Here is a 17,579-nt window from a genome sequence, read left to right on the forward strand (position 1 = left end):
GACTCAAACTGAATTCTTCCGCTGCTCTATTGTTGGTAACAGACTTCAGTCTGAGAGTGCGATCATTGAAGTCGTTTGTGGTGACGTCATAATAAGGGGTGTTGTACAAAACAAGGCATCAGCGGTTGGATCATCTCTAACCCATCAGCATATCAAAGCCAATGACGAATTTTCAAAACGCCGATTTATCCATGTGTTCTGGCTCTGGCCCAACCCATTGGTTTCTGGGACCAATCAGACGGTCTAGAATCGATTTCCATTCTAGAAATCATTGGGGAGGTACTCAGATCCAGACTCATTGCAGAGGAGAAACTAATGTCCGTGGGCGTGGCGTTTGGCCGGAGAAGGAGTTTGGGTAGCTAGGCAACACAGCCATGGAGGCCCACTTAATCATCAAGAGCATTATAGGAGACAAATAGAAAACAATGTAAAAAGAACAGGAAAAAAAACTAAGTATTAACACTGAAATGCAACCCAGAACCCTTTACAACACACACATCATTATCACCATCATTTAAACTTTGAGTCCATAAATGTTTGTCAGTGTCCCCTCTACAGCAACTGACTGTAGTGTATGTGGAATACTATCCAGCAAGTCAGGGCAGCCCCTCCTTTCGCACGCACAGCCCCAATCAGTATCGCCATGACGGCGGGCTGATACCCTGGTGAACATAGTGATCCGGGTGAGAACATTCCCATCCACTTCTCAGGTGGCAGTGGCAGGCCGTCTCCTGTGACCTAATTTCCTTTTAAGGCTCATGGGTTGTCTCTCTCTGTTGGGAAACATCAGTCATCTCTCTCATTAAAACAAGTAGGTGACTGGTTTTGCTCAGAGGAGAGGAGACAATAGGAAACAACTATACGTGTCTGTATATTGGTGTGTGACTGAGGGAGAGAGTCACTGCTGATGCTGTTCCAATGTGACTCCTTTCCACAAAGTAAAGCACCTCAGGGAAGTCTGAGGAATGTTGAGTGTTGAATGGTGGAATTCATGTAGAGTTCGCTCCACCAATAAATAAAGGACATTCTGTTCAATGGGTTTCAAAAATGTAGCCCCAAATCTGTTGTCTTCAGACGTATAGACACCACACGTGTATTTTACATGACGTGCCATCATACTATCATCTTCCACCTGTTCCTCTCATGGCACCCACTTGACAACAAACCAAGCAGGGGTCTGTCCATCATGGAACATTTAAACATGATTTTTGTCATAAAAGAAAGTTATTAAAAACAAAACAGCAAAATGTCTGTACAAAATCCTTTGAAGTCCTGGTTTGCAGTTACTCATCATTGCCATAGAACGGTGTCTACTTTGAATAACGTCCAAGGCTGGAAGTAGCGCACAGAGGTTTCTTTTGACCCAGTGGACACTGGTGCAGAACAAAGTCAAAGTTGGCCGACGTGCACATGGCGTAGAAGACGTTAGCTTTGTCCGGAATGAGCAACTCTGAAAAACAGAAGATGTGGCGGTTGGTATGAGAAAGGAGAATATTACATTCAGTATACGTACACTATTAAAACGTCCTCTTCAATCATTCCATGACAACAATATCTTCAGTAATATTTATACTATAGGTAAGTGTAGGTAATGCCAAACTATAACAACTATCTTTGCTTGACCAACACTGATCTGCACAGTGATGTGGCATCTTGAGTGGGCATATGTACTGTGTAAGCGCATTGATTGTTTTAGCTCACCTCTTTCCTGGGAGATCAACTGTGTGAGGGTGAAGTCTTGACAGGTCAGGTGCTCCAGGTTGTGTTTTTCCAGGGCCCTCTGTATCACCTGGGCAGTTTTGTCCTGACTAGTCAGCTGAGAAGGACAAGTCAAACAAGCAGTTAATATGCTGTAATGAGGAAGTGAAGGGAGGCTGCAAAATCTCCCTTCAACCAACCAGAGTATCTTAAATGACCCCCCCCCCCCCCCACCCCACCCCCCCAGAGCTAGAGTACTATACACATGAACCTTTTTACATTTCCGTAACAGGACCCCAAGATAATCCCTACCACCAGATCCCAGCCCAAGCTTACCAGGATGCTCTTGTACATGTTGCCGTTGCCAGCCTCCACACTGACCCTCACTATACAGGAGTCAGCCACCTGTCTATTGTAGAGGGGGAGGGAGGTCATGGACACAGAGCGCTTGTGACGAGAGGCCAGCATGGGTTTAGGGTTGGCAGCCACTGGAGCAGAGAGGTCAGGCTGAGAACTGGTGGAACAACTGGAGGGAGTGGAGCCATCCGGGGAGGAGGGTAAGGCCTCCGCCACATTTTGACAGGAGCTGGACAGAGACTGGGACAAGGTAGAGAGACCGAACATGCATGAGTGCCATTGGAAATAATGAATTAGTCTTTCAGTTTGTCTGTCTGAGACATTGACCTCAGCACATTAGTGGACAACTGAAGTATTGAGCCATGCTTCACCAGCGAGGTATGTGCTAAGCAAACACCACTCCTGCTTGGCTTCGAGGACCTGGTCAATTGACAATCCAGTTCTCAAGGACATCAGTTTCGATGAGATGTCAATGGGGATCACTGTTATGAATGGGAGGTTGAATTGCTTCATGGTGTAACTACTGGTATTAGTAAAGTGTAACTACAGGATGTTTTGTAGTACAGTGTGTTCTATCAAAACTTTTGAAACAGCTTTAACCAGGGTGTGCAATGACTGACAGAAAGAGAGAGACAGTCAGAGGCATGTCTAAAGGGGATCGGCGAGAGCGGTACCTGCAGTCTGAGTGTGGAGGGAGGGGTGGAGAGATCCTCCATCTCAGAGCCACTGGACCCTGAAGACGACACACTGATCTGGTCTGCATGGGTTTTCCTGCTGGATCCCTCACTCACTTTCAGGAGTCTGCAAATACACACAGTTAGAACTTTCCACTAAATTAACAAATGTGGTCAACGTTCACTAGTAAAACCTTAAATACTGCATTTTGTCATTGTTCTTTTACAGTTCTTGTTTATTTACAACAATTTTACAATAGTTGTATACAGTCGGAAGTTTCCAGTTTTTTCAACCACTCCACAAATTTCTTGTTAACAAACTATAGTTTTGGCAAGTCGGTTAGAACATCTACTTTGTGCATGACACAAGTCATTTTTCCAACAATTGTTTACAGACAGATTATTTTACTTATAATTCACTGCATCACAATTCCAGTTGGTCACAGGTTTACATATACTAAATTGACTGTGCCTTTAAACAGCTTGGAAAATTCCATAAAATGATGTCATGGCTTTAGAAGCTTCTGATAAGCTAATTGACATCATTTGAGTCAATTGGAGGTGTACCTGTGGATGTATTTCAAGGCCTACCTTCAAACTCAGTGGCTCTTTGCTTGACATCATGGGAAAATCAAAAGAAATCAGCCAAAAACAATTGTAGACCTCCACAAGTCTGGTTCATCCGTGGGAGCAATTCCTAAACCCCTAAAGGTACCACATTCATCTGTACAAACAATAGTACGCAAGTATAAACACCATGGGACCATGCAGCCGTCATACCGCTCAGGAAGGAGACGAGTTCTATCTCCTAGCGATGAACGTACTTTGATGCGAAAAGTGCAAATCAATCCCAGAACAACAGCAAAAGACCGTGAAGATCCTGCAGGAAAGCAGGTACAAAAGTATCTATATCCACAGCAAAACGAGTCCTATATCGACACAACCTGAAAGGCCGCTCATCAAGGAAGAAGCCACTGCTCCAAAACCAACATAAAAAAGCCACACTACGGTTTGCAACTACACATGGGGACAAAGATCGTACTTTTTGGAGAAATGTCCTCTGGTCTGATGAAACAAAAATATAACTGTTTGGCCATAATGACCATCATTATGATTGGAGGAAAAAGGGGGAGGCTTGCAAGCCGAAGAACACCATCCCAAACGCTAAGCATGGGGGTGGCAGCATCATGTTGTGGGGATGCTTTGCTGCAGGAGGGGCTGGTGCACTTCAAAAAATAGATGGCCTCATGAGGAAGGAAATTTATGTGGATTTATTGAAACATCTCAAGACATCAGTGAGGAAGTTAACGCTTGGTCGCAAATGGGTCTTCCAAATGGACAATGACCCCAAGCATACTTCCAAAGTTATGGCAAAATGGCTTAAGGACAACAAAGTCAATGTATTGGAGTGGCCATTACAAAGCCCTGACCTCAATCCAATAGAACATTTGTGGGCAGAACTGAAAAAGCGTGTGCGAGCAATGAGGCCTAGAAACCTGACTCCGTTACACCAGCTCTGTCAGGAGGAATGGGCCAAAATTCACTCAAGTTATTGTGGTAAGCTTATGAAAGGTTACCTGAAACATTTGACCCAAGTTAAACAATTTAAAGGCAATGCTACCAAATACTAATTGAGTGCATGTAAACTTCTGACCCACTAGGGATGTGATGAAAGAAATAAAAGCTGTAATAAATCACTACTATTATTCTGACATTTCACATTCTTAAAATAAAGTGGCGATCTAACTGACCTAAAACAGGGAAATTTTATTTGGATTAAATGTCAGGAATTGTGAAAAACTGAGTTTAAATGTATTTGGCTAAGGTGTATGTAAACCTCCGACTTCCAACTGTATATTAGAGATGGGGTGAATACTATTGTCTTGATTACAATTAACAAGATGGCAACTGCTGTTATGAGAAGTGTTCAGTACTCACGAGGACAGTTTCTTGCTGAGCAAACGGTGGCTCCAGGCGCTTGGGGAGCAGAGGTCTATTGGAGGCTCCAGGTTTCTGGACAGTTCATAGCTGTGGCAGAACATAGAAAACACTTATGAGGCCTGAAGTCAGGGTGGACTTGTCTAAATGTATACAGCCTTTTGTTCCAGCCCTGCACTAACACATCTGATTCTAAAAGCCTAAACACACTGCAGCCCTGTGTCAACCCCAGCTCTAGATGGGTTTTCTTTAAATTTCCTCAACAGGCAAAACCAGGGTAGGGTTTATGGGAATTGTGTTTTACATGTCATTTGAGTAGTACATTTGGCTATACAGGATATTAGAAAGAGACAATTCAGGTTGTATAAAGGGTTTATTGGCTATAAGGGGCATCATTTAAAGACATGATTATGCCCCATTAATCCTTACAAAGCTCACCAGCTCTTTATCTCCTCACTGATCTACAATAAAACCAGTGGGGGACAGGTTCTCACCTCTCCTGGTCAGTGAGCAGCTTCTGGCCCTGCAACCAGGCAGTGATCCTGGTGTGATGGGGCAGGTTGTACTGAGAGCAGGAGGCTTGGAGCTGCCGGATCTGAGAGAGAATCTCAAACTCCTGCAGAGAGAGAGGGAGATCATGAGCCCATGTCAGCTGTGTGGTTGTTATGTAACTTGTCCTGAACTAGTAACACCTGACAACACTTTTAACAGTCATGGGGCTCCAATAAAGGCTAGGAGATAGTCATTTAGAGCAGTAAGCAAACATCCTTAAGCATAAAGGTGTCCACTTTTCCCTTCGGCATGTGAAAGTACCACTACAATGTGGTGGTGAGTGTGCCACCAATTCAATGCATGTCAATCAAGTCCTATAACAAGGGTGAAATATTTAGACACGTTTGTACTGCATCTTTTGTTTTCTTTACGTAAAATCCCAACAGCAACAACTTACCCTCCTCCTCTTTTCAAAGTTTATGAGGCCCCCCTGTCAAAAATAGCACAACATGCTATTATACTTGACAATATGGAAGATTTATTATAAATATTAAACATTAAGATAGTAATCCACTAGAAGGCAAATAGAGAATTAACTTAAAGTAGCTGCCATAACTGAGCAGTCTGTTTCAATGGCTTACCTCCACAGTATCTGGTAGAGCAGTGTCCAGCATTGTGAGGATAGTCAGGTAAGTGCCCAGGTAAGGTACCACCCCACCGGAGGTGCTCTGAGGAGACGACAGTACAGAGACAGCATGTCAGCAGAGGATTCTAGTAACACAGCTTTAGAGAATGTGCATATGATGCTAGAAAAGGTATTGGTCTATGATTACGGTCCTTTCATAGCCTAGTAATCTGTGGCCATTTGAAACATCAGTGGCTAAGGATAGGATGGCTTCCTTTTGCCACACATGACACTCTCGGTCTTTCAACAGATTTTTCCTATAGGGGAATCACTGTACCCTCTTGTGGGTTAAGAGCTGATGGGGTTAGGGGGCTACATGTGACTTCAAGAAGCAGAAACTGCCCCCGCAAAATACTGAGTAGACAATACTAGGATCACTCCTCCCCTCCCCCCCCCCCCCCGGGAGCAGCTTATAATAAACTTTTTTTAAAACTTTCAGATACACAGAATTCTGCTATCATTTCTATTTTATACCCCCCTTTTTCTTGATATCCAATTGCAATCTTGTCTCGTCGCTGCAACTCCCCAATGGGCTCGGGAGAGGCAAAGGTCGACTCATTCGTCCTCCGAAACATGACCCCCCCAAGTTGCGCTTCTTCTTTATTTTTACCCCTTTTTTCTCCGCAATTTCATGGTATCCAATTGGTAGTAGTTACAGTCTTGTCTCATCGCTGCAACTCCCATACGGACTCGGGAGAGGCGAAGGTCGAGAGCCATGCATCCTCTGAAACACAACCCAACCAAGCCGCACTGCTTCTTGACACAACGCACATCCAACCCAGAAGCCAGCCGCACCAATGTGACGGAGGAAACACCATACACCTGCCGACCTGGTCAGCGTGCACTGCGCCTGGCCCGCCACAGGAGTCACTAGTGCTAGATGAGACAAGGATATCCCTGCCGGCCAAACCCTCCCTAACCCGGACGACGCTGGGCCAATTGTGCATCGCCCCCATGGACCTCCCGGTCGCAGCCGCCTGCGACAGAGCCTGGACTCGAACCCAGAATCTCTGGCGGCACAGCTAGCACTGCGATGCAGTACCTTAGACCACTGCCCCATCCGGGAGGGAAGCTGTGCTTCTTAACACCCACTCAACCCGGAAGCCAGCTGCACCAATGTGTCGGAGGAAGCACCGTTCAACTGACTACCAAAGTCAGTTTGCAGTTGCCCAGCCCACCACAACGTGTCTCTAGAGTGCAATGAGCCAAGTAAAGCCGCCTCCAGCCAAACCCTCCCCTAACCGGACGACGCTGGGCCAATTGTGCGCCGCCCTATGGGACTCCCGGTCACGGCCGGGTAAAACCCCAGGCTGTAGTGAAGCTGCAATACTGTGATGCAGTACCTTAGACCGCTACGCCACTCGGGAGGCCTCTGCTATCATTTCTGTCCATTTAATGTTGCATGGAAAGAAGAGAAAGCTAAACTCAAACTTAATGACCCCCACTATATATAGATATCTCTCATGTCTACATATCATGTCTGCAATGTCTCTTACTCAATCTCTCTCCGAAGTATCGCTTACCATCTGTCTGGCAATAGGACATCGCTTGGATATCTTGGGAGAAATGTTATCCATGGCTGTTTGGCTTCCATCCTGAAAAGGGGTCAGATAGAAGCTAAATTCAGTCTGCATTTATGCCCTTCCATTGTCAACCTTTGCATATGCAAAGAGTCAGTCAAATCTGGTCTAGGTCAGAACTTCCTTTACCAGCTTATGGGGTCAACACCACATTGATTGTTCTTAGACACACACACACACACACACACACATCTCATTATGTAAACAATACATTGAGCTTTTAAAATCCATGCAAACGTGAACAAAAGCAGTTTTGTGCTAAGGAACATTTTGATAAGAACATCTGTCAAAAGCACAATTTCTATGAGCCTGTTAATACAGACACAGGGAGCACATTAAACTACACTGCTCAAAAAAATAAAGGGAACACTAAAATAACACATCCTAGATCTGAATGAATTAAATATTCTTATTCAATACTTTTTCTTTACATAGTTGAATGTGCTGACAACAAAATCACACAAAAATTAATCAATGGAAATCTAATTTATCAACCCATGGAGGTCAGGATTTGGAGTCACACTCAAAATTAAAAAGTGGAAAACCACACTACAGGCTGATCCAACTTTGATGTAATGTCCTTAAAACAAGTCAAAATGAGGCTCAGTAGTGTGTGTGGCCTCCACGTGCCTGTATGACCTCCCTACAACGCCTGGGCATGCTCCTGATGAGGTGGCGCATGGTCTCCTGAGGGATCTCCTCCCAGACCTGGACTAAAGCATCCGCCAACTCCTGGACAGTCTGTGGTGGATGGAGCGAGACATGATGTCCCAGATGTGCTCAATTGGATTCAGGTCTGGGGAACGGGCGGGCCAGTCCATAGCATCAATGCCTTCCTCTTGCAGGAACTGCTGACACACTCCAGCCACATGAGGTCTAGCATTGTCTTGCATTATGAGGAACCCAGGGCCAACCACACCAGCATAAGGTCTCACAAGGGGTCTGATGATCTCATCTCGGTACCTAATAGCAGTCAGGCTACCTCTGGCGAGCACATGGAGGGCTGTGCGGCCTCCCAAAGAAATGCACCCCACACCATGACTGACCCACCGCCAAACCGGTCATGCTGGAGGATGTTGCAGGCAGCAGAATGTTCACCACGGCGTCTCCAGACTGTCATGTCGGTCACATGTGCTCAGTGTGAACCTGCTTTCATCTGTGAAGAGCACAGGGCACCAGTGGCAAATTTGCCAATCTTGGTGTTCTCTGGCAAATGCCAAACGTCCTGCACGGTGTTGGGCTGTAAGCACAACCCCCACCTGTGGACGTCGGGCCCTCATACCACCCTCATGGAGTCTGTTTCTGACCGTTTGAGCAGACACATGCACATTTGTGGCCTGCTGGGGATCATTTTGCAGGGCTCTGGCAGTGCTCCTCCTGCTCCTCCTTGCACAAAGGCGGAGGTAGCGGTCCTGCTGCTGGGTTGTTGCCCTCCTACGGCCTCCTCCACATCCTCCTGATGTACTGGCCTGTCTCCTGGTAGCGCCTCCATGCTCTGGACACTGCGCTGACAGACACAGCAAACCTTCTTGCCACAGCTCGCATTGATGTGCCATCCTGGATGAGCTGCACTACCTGAGCCACTTGTGTGGGTTGTAGACTCCATCTCATGCTACCACTAGAGTGAAAGCACCGCCAGTATTCAAAAGTGACCAAAACATCAGCCAGGAAGCATAGGAACTGAGAAGTGGTCTGTGGTCACCAACTGCAGAACCACTCCTTTATTGGGGGTGTCTTGCTAATTGCTTATAATTTCCACCTGTTGTCTATTCCATTTGCACAACAGCATGTGAAATGTATTGTCAGTCAGTGTTGCTTCCTAAGTGGACAGTTTGATTTCACAGAAGTGTGATTGCCTTGGAGTTACATTGTGTTGTTTAAGTGTTCCCTTTATTTTTTTGAGCAGTGTATTTTTCTGGAACAGTCCAGTTGAACAAGGGGTGGAGCAATACAGTAAAATGAAATAAAGATGTGAGGCAAATTAAGGTGTTTCTCAAGGAACTGCTGGGGAAATTGTCATTAGTGTAGTGTTTGTTGACAATGATGTTATATCAGCTTATTTGGAAATTCTGAGCAATGTGTAGAATATTACTTTTGAGCCCTCTCACTGTAACCAGACCTAGTAAAGATTTGACACAAACACCCAGAGCCGACAGAAAAATAGAACACCCTCTCTTTTGCTTTGGGACAATGGCTTACTATTAACACACTGTTACGCAATTTCACTAAACATTAACTTGACAGAAAGATGGGTTTTAATAAGTCGTAAAAGTAGAATATCAAGGTCCCTTAAGATGTAAGTAAAGGTCAACTGCTCTCAAAACAATAACACACTCCATATTGTAAGTATTTCAACAGTGTCATATCGTCTGCATTATGGTTGTAAAAAGAAAGCATACATTTGTGCAGAGATGCAAGTTTAAAAAAATGAAGTTAAATAATTTTCCTTAATGTACTTGATTCTTACCTCCACACTGATCTCTCTGTTGCTCAACACACAGTTCTCATCAGGGAAGGTTTCACAGAGGTTATCAAAGATGGCCACGCTGTCCCTGAAGAAGAACAAACCAATTAAATCAATCCAAAAATAACACTCAGACAAGAGAGCAACTTTATTACAAAAGATATCCCTGAAGCTTCAAAGGGATTTAGAGTTGGTACGGCATGGCATGTTGACCTAAAATTATTGTTCAACTATTCTTGACTGACACAATAAAAATTGTTTATTACATAGTTATGGCATGAAGTACAAACTAAGGTTAGTTGAATAATGTAGGTCAATTACTAGTAAATAATTTCCTCACCAAGCCTTACATTCTCAGAGGATAAGGACACCCTTGTTCATTTTTTTGTTGTTGCCATATTCAATCAATGTTATTGGCCCTCTAGCTTCATGACTCAGCTAACCCTTGTCGGTGACCCGACAGTCCGTACCTACACACAGCCGCCCATGTCTTCCTCAGCCTGTAGACAGCATTGGACTGAAGGGCAGACAGGATGGCCCTCAAAGAGGAGAAATTCTTCAGCTGCCGACACTCCTGTTTCAGAAAACAGTCACAAGTTAGAGACTGACTAGGGACTTACAACTGAATGCACTGAGAACCAGGATACAGGTTCAAGTTTAGATGTGTAAGAAGGCTGCACTTGGATTTGAAAATGTATCCCTCAAATGGTCCAAGTTACTAGACGTGTCTGACCTGTCCTACTCTGATCCACTTCTCAATGACACAGGCCCTCTGAGCTGGGCTGGAGGCCCTGTGGACGGAAGTGGGGCTGGAGGTGGGCCGGCAGAGCAGGGAGGTGATAACTCGGTTGGTGACTTCATTAAACTGGGCAATGGTGGCGCTGACGGTAGCAGACAGGTTCTCCTTCTTGTCTCTCTGGGACCACACACAGCCCAGACACTGGTAGGGAACCACCTTCCCAAACAGCCCCTGAGCGACGCACAGATAAGGAAGGTAAACATGGAAAAAGAGTGTTAGCGATCCACTCCTGAGGACGCATATTAAGAGCCAGAAATGATTTGCCATGATTGACACTTACAGCGTCCAGTCGGGTGAGCTGTTCTGCGATGCCTGTGACTGAGAAGTCCATGATGTCACCCTGATCCAGTGGGCTGTCCCATTCTAGGACTTCCTCCCCTGAGCCCTCATCTTCCTGATTAACCTCAGCCTGGGAAGAATGGCCACCAGTATCCATTTCTATTAAAGGGAGAGAGGAATGACAGAAGGGGATCAACAATGGTATCATAATCAAAGGCAATTCAAAGAAAAGGTTAGGAAAAACAAGTGGATCCTGTACCTTCTCTATGGAACTTCTTAAGCAGAGTTTCAGAGCGCTGGGCCAGTGAACAGAGGGAGGACAGGCTGTGCAGGTGGTCCAACAGCAGCCTTAGGGAGGGGTGCTGAGGAGGATCCCGGAAGTCCTCACTGTACTCCTCCAACCAAGTCTGGATCAGGGGCAACAGACGCCTGAGGAGACAACGTGATGAAACAATGTCTTCCCTGTTTCAGAGTCAAGGAAATAAATGTGATCAAGGGAAAAGCAGCCAGCTCACCTCCTGTGACATTCACTGTTGTACACGTCTGAAGCCCCATTATCCCTGTGAGAATAATCAGGAAGAGTGTCAGACTCATCTACACTGTGATTGTGACCAACAGGACAGTGGTCCATTCTTCTTCAGACTGTTTTTCTTTGGTCTGTCTCTATGCTCTGTTGTTATCCTGACCTCACTCCAAACTCAGCGAATAATTGTTGTTGTTGTAAAACCTGTAATGGCTAACTACCTGCTGGGTGCTTATTATCATTACATCAAAGATGCTGAGATAGTCATTTTGTGAGGGAGGCAAGAGAGAAATAAATGTGACGAAACTAAGTGACTTTGCATTCACAGCGAGAGGTGTTGTTCAAAAAAGACCACTCTCGACATACATATCTGTATCCAACATAACATTCAATTTAGCTAATCTTATTTGTTACTGTGATAACTCGGAATGTGTCAAAAGAGTTGTGTTTGCAGAAAGGTGGGTGAAGACGAGAAGGCAAAAGAAGAGGGAGATAGACATTTTTGGGCCCTTTCACCCAAAATGTATTGTTTAGAAGATGGGTTTTAATAAGCAGTAAAACTAGAACGTCAAGGTGTTTTCAAACTATAGAGGTCAAACAACCTGCTCACCTAATTTCATACTGTATAATTTTAACAGTGAAATAGCTTCTGCATTATGGTCTGAGACAATGGTCAGGTGAACCATAACAGCAGTTATGAGTACTGTAAACTTAATGACATGGCCCACCTCTGGAAGAGGAGCTCAATGAGTGCACTGGTAGTGGTGAAAGTCTGGTAGGTGGACAGAAAGATCCGTCTGTAGTCGGGCTCCTGGCAGCAGGGGTCCAGGAGGTGGCTCACCAGCCGGTTCAGGGTGGCAGCCTTCAGCCTGCGCACCTTGCAGGTTCGGTACTGGACGAAGGCAACGCATGGCCGGGCCTCGGTGGGGCTGGCTGGTATCTGGACGGGCTCCCGACGCAGGGTGATCCCATACAACGCCCCCTCCTCAAACTCCTCCCCCCACTCCTGCACTGGGTTCTGGGTGGGAAGGAGGAACTCACACGGTGAGACGGGGAGACTGGCGCTCCTTTCAATTCCTTCAATCTTCTATTACTCTTGTATTGACACATACTGGACTAGACACCTCATTTTAGTTTTTGGAAACACAGAGGTCAAAAGGTGGATCATTAGCAGGTAAAAATAGCCATAGTTGACCACTAACAAACAAGCAGAGGTGACCCGCTGACATGCAAACCACCTAAACCCCCCTGATCCACAGTGATGAGGCGGCTATGAGGCTCACACAACAACAAACTGGACCTCACATGCAACACAGACATTTCAGCTCATGTGTATAATAGCTGTCTATGGGCAGTAGACCACTGAAAGGACAGAGCCTACAGACCATAATGACCAGCTTTAAGACCAGATTGATGTTTATGGTCCATCACAGTCAGCCTATTCAGAGGCATGCCCGCCGTGTGAGCAAAATGTAGACACTTCACCTGGGAGGTCTGTGATATAGGGAGTGCTTTGGGGTTATCAGTTATTCAGCTGACAGTGAAAAGACAAACTCATGTTTACATCTGTACACACACACACACCATCACAGATTTGTCTCAGGGTATTCACACGTTGGTTTAGCAAAGATAGAAATCTCATCCAAATCTTTGCTTTAAAGGTTTAATTAAAATCTCTTAGAAACACTGTACTGTTTACGTTAGAGAAAACACTGAGCAGAAATTGAGATATTCAATCATTTTGACAGCATCCCCTTTTTCCCCATACATGTTTGCTGATGGAAGAAGTGCTCAGCAAATGACTTTTTGGACATGAATGGCAAAACATTCAGGAGATAAAGGTGCTCAAAGTTTCCCCATTTTGCATACCCCACCATACCATCAGACATCCATGTCTTAATCATTGGAAAAGATACATGGTTAAACAGGGTTGTCAAACTAATTTAGTTAATACAAATTATGTTTTTTTTTTTTTTTAATTAACCTTTAACATAAATGATTACCCAGCCTGTATTCAAGAGCATGTTGTGTCTCAACTGATGGCAGGCACAACACAACCTCAGATTATGTAAAATAGGGTCTAAACTACAACTTGTGCCAATTTGAACAAATATATAATTTATGTTTAAGGTTACATATATATTTTTTCCAGTGATGAAGACATGGATGTCTCATGGCAAAATAGGTCAACTTTAAGCACCTTTCTCTGTTTTGGCATTCAGATCCAAAAAGTAACTTTCTGAGCACTTCTACAACGGGCAAATATGTATGGAAGGTTTTCTTCAAAAGGGGTGCTGTCAAAAAGTGACTGAATTCAAATGGATTTACCTAATTACAACATTTCATACAATAGCCTACATATTTAGCAGGACAAGGAACTTGACTCGCATGTATTCCAAAGAACATTGGTACAGAACAACATGAAAGGGTACACAGCTTGCCTATTGAGGACAAGAGCAATGTGGTACAAAGAGACGGCACCTGGGTCAAATAATTGAAACATGATCAAAGAAATCTTAAAATAAATCAGCATAATCCCCTTCAAAATATGTAACCTATTAAATTGACAGTGGCAAGAAAAAGTATGTGAACACTTTGGAATTACCTGGATTACCTAAATTGGTTAACCAGACTGTTTGTCTATTGTTGTGACATAGATGAAGATCAGATCAAATTGTATGACCAATTTATGCAGAAATCCAGGTATTTCCAAATAGTTCACATACTTTGTCTTGCCACTGTATCCCTCCACCCACTCCCCCAACTCAGTCCTCCATACAAGTCTGTCACTAGCCCCCAATCAATCTCTCTTTTCTAATACACGCCCCTCATATCTTTCCACCGCTTTCTGATATAATTTAGGCTTTCACCCCCTATGTCCCTGTCAAAACTAAACAGTCTGGTTTTAACGTTGGCACTGATATTATCCATGTATGCTCAAAGAAAATCTGAACATTTTAAGTCATATGCCATCTGACAGACGTGCAGATGCGTATGGTGGGCAGAGCACTCAAGGCACATTATAATCATTACCCAGCTCCTAAATTACAGAGGGTTACTGAGGTTCAAGGCAGGCAGACGTGCGTCACAAGCGAATTATACACACCTGACAAAATACCAGGCCAAGAAAGAGAGACACTATTATCGGTGTCGTGAGGGGACCAATATCACACCATTGTCCTTTATGGAATACTGCATTACATTATCTGTAGGCCTACATGAGGCCAAGGCACAGATATCCTAATTCTATGGGCAAGGATACAATACAGTAACATCTTTATCTTAGTCTTCGGTGCACCAAACTCAATTCAAAACAGACAAGAATTGTCCAATATTGAGACTAAACATAATGATACAAATTATATCAGGATAGCTCTCGAAAACCCTTCTTCCCCGAACTACAATTTCGATGCTTTATTTTAATGTTTAGAAACATAAATCATAGCTTTCAAACCGGTTTTCGAAACACATTCCGATATGCACCTTATCTTTCATATCAGCGAAAACAATGTTCAAGTAAGATAACTTACTGTTGTAGCTTTGCACAGATCCACAAACTGTGTGTGCCTCCAGTGACGAACTACACTTCCTCCCAGGTATGCTTACACACAGGTTAACGGAGAACGCTAGATAGCAATTTAGCACAGGTGGCAGCCTATGTCTTCCGTAAACAAGCGGTGTAACATGGAGATGTGGCCGTGTAGGAACACTAACGCTAAAAGGTCGGTAGTAAATGTAATTGTCGCCGATATGAAACATGATCCTAGTTTCCAATACCATACCGCAAGTGATGCGTCGTAACGTGTAGAACGAGTGTCTGGGATCCTAACAAAACTGCCCCGATCAGAAAATACTATTGTCAATAGTTGCTAAAGCGTTTAGCGTCTATTAATCTGTTAGCATTATGATATCACCATGTATTGTTGAAAACCAGCTATAGGTCCAATACTCGTTTTTCCATTAAGGCAGTTTTATCTAATGAACAGACCATGAGACTAAAATAGGCACCATCGGTCGTCACAGGACAATGATGCAAATAATAGTCTCACTGATTTATATGCATACACTAAATGCAAGGATATACTGTACATCCATGCAAGATGCATGCATTGGCAATATGTTACAGTGTTGCTGCCTTATTCATTAGCTGCACATTAGCCCATTCATAGACGCCTTCTGGCCAGGGGAGTTTTGTTAAGATCCCAGACGTTTGCTCTAAGTGTTAACACGAAGGAAACATAAGGACAGGAGGCTGGTGGGAAGAGCTATACGAGGACAGGCTCATTGTAATGGATGGAATGGAGTAATGTAACGGATTCAATCGTATGGTTTCCATATGTTTGATACAATTCAATGAACTCCATTCCAGCCTTTACAACGAGCCAGTCCTCTTATTGCTCCAGCCTCCTCTGACGAGGACCGTTGTCTCCTCAGGTATCTGTTTCATATCAACAAGAAATAATAGTTTTTTTTATATTACACTACTACCCACCTTTATAGAGTTAGGGTTCCCACACAGCCATATTTCCATGTTACAGCGCTTGTTTACAGAAAACAGACAGAAGACCGAGTCCACTGCCTATGCTAATTAACTGCCTCTCCAAAAACCTGTGTATAAACAGAAGACTGACGCCACAAAGTGTTGTCACTAAAAAATACTGTCTGCTGCAACTGTGTTAAACCGTGTACAGTAAGTGTATATTAAGCCTATATTTTTGATGTGACATGAAAGTAGAGGGCTTTATGTTCCTAAAAATCATACCGCAATTGTGAATCGATTCACGTTTAGATGGTGTATTTGGCTGCCATAACCAATTCACCTCGAAACAGAACATCCAAGGTCCTTAGAAAATACGGAGTAACGTTAGGCTCATTTAGTCCATTATTGGGCTATAGCTACACATGTCTATAACGCTCTGACAAGACAGCACTGTCTGATTTATGCCCAACAGGTGTAAGAAGAGAAATTAGGCTATTAACCGCATAGGACTCTGTTCAAACAGTGCATAACCTATGATTCAAATAGCGTACATTACATTATAGTTCTTCAAATACAGTAAAACTAATAAGATAATAACTTTATCATTTCTAAATGAAACGCATGTCATACAACCACAAAATTATTATGCACATCATTGGAAATTACCATTGATATCTCCCATTTTCCCATCTCGTCAGTCACCGCAGAACGTTTATGGTGTGATAACTTCCATCTTGTTCAAACTAAGTGTTGAAGCTGAAAATACACATCCACTTCGAAGGAGTTGAAGTTTACGGCTGCATGGTGATATGAATAAATATTTTACAGAAACGTCTCTTTAAACTACATATTTAAAACATATATATATATATATAATGTATTGTTTTTATCTGCGTACTATTCGTCACATTTTGCGGCCGCACACGCTCTCAGTTGTCAAGAGCTTCCCATAACTGATTGTCAGGCAAATCAATAAGCTACACCAGCTCCGCACCTAATGCCAGTATCGGTAAATTCTTCAAGGCGAAGCTTGGCGTTCTTGCCTGTAACTTCCAGCTTTTATGCAGTGGGTGGCGGCTATGGGAAGAATAGGCTACTCATTTGAGTGCGGTCTTGATGAAAGGGGTGTGCTCTCTGGTCTACTCTTTTGTATGGGTTTGCATATTTCCTACAAAAAAACGACATAGGGGATAATCATCTGATCGAAACTCGAGCTCATTGCTTCTGCAAGTTCATCTTCTGGTGAGTTTTTTGTGATGATAAAGAAAAAACCTGGATGCTGAAAGTTTAATCTGTTGTTGGCAGCGCCACAACCTATATATCCTATGGAAAACAAGGGTGGCAGAATGAGCACAATGATAATTAGGGGTGAGTGGGGTAAATTGTGCGAAAGGGATCAATTGAGCCTCCCTTGTTTCTAGGAAACCATACACACAATTGATAATTTGACCAAATGTTTAGGAAGAGGTCATTTCATTGAGTCTGTGAAGGAAGAAACCACATGGAAAAAGTGGTAAGCAAGTTAGGTCCAAAAGATTTTCAGCAAGTCAAATGCAGTTGTGTTAGAGGTTTCATGACGCTTGTATCTAAACCTAAGTAGATCATTTTAA

General features: G+C 43.7%; 1 protein-coding gene across 1 annotated transcript; it reads right to left on the bottom strand.

Moving 5' to 3' along the window:
* Positions 1-1,060: 1,060 nt before the first annotated feature.
* On the bottom strand, positions 1,061-17,060 carry LOC110486496 (ral guanine nucleotide dissociation stimulator-like 1). Its single transcript, XM_036941205.1, has 17 exons — positions 16,636-17,060; positions 12,218-12,507; positions 11,482-11,526; positions 11,226-11,395; positions 10,968-11,125; positions 10,622-10,858; positions 10,359-10,462; positions 9,892-9,976; positions 7,368-7,439; positions 5,801-5,887; positions 5,617-5,649; positions 5,162-5,283; positions 4,668-4,757; positions 2,730-2,856; positions 2,035-2,295; positions 1,702-1,816; positions 1,061-1,450 (listed from the first exon to the last, which is right to left on the bottom strand). The coding sequence occupies exons 1-17, from the start codon at positions 16,657-16,659 to the stop codon at positions 1,311-1,313; spliced, it is 2,160 nt and encodes a 719-aa protein (XP_036797100.1). The 5' UTR covers positions 16,660-17,060; the 3' UTR covers positions 1,061-1,310.
* Between the last annotated feature and the right edge of the window lie 519 nt (positions 17,061-17,579).

The sequence above is a fragment of the Oncorhynchus mykiss genome, chromosome 13, assembly GCF_013265735.2.
Source record: "Oncorhynchus mykiss isolate Arlee chromosome 13, USDA_OmykA_1.1, whole genome shotgun sequence".
NCBI lineage: Eukaryota > Metazoa > Chordata > Actinopteri > Salmoniformes > Salmonidae > Oncorhynchus > Oncorhynchus mykiss.

Bases quoted from the DNA above. Each gene is read 5' to 3' on its own strand.
- LOC110486496 (XM_036941205.1), bottom strand. From the start codon at position 16,659: ATGGGAAAATGGGAGATATCAATG. The intron at 5,888-7,367 runs GTAAGCGATACT...TCGTCTCCTCAG, and splicing joins GTCCTATTGCCAGACAGATG to AGCACCTCCGGTGGGGTGGT. The intron at 1,817-2,034 runs GTAAGCTTGGGC...TGTCCTTCTCAG, and splicing joins ACATGTACAAGAGCATCCTG to CTGACTAGTCAGGACAAAAC.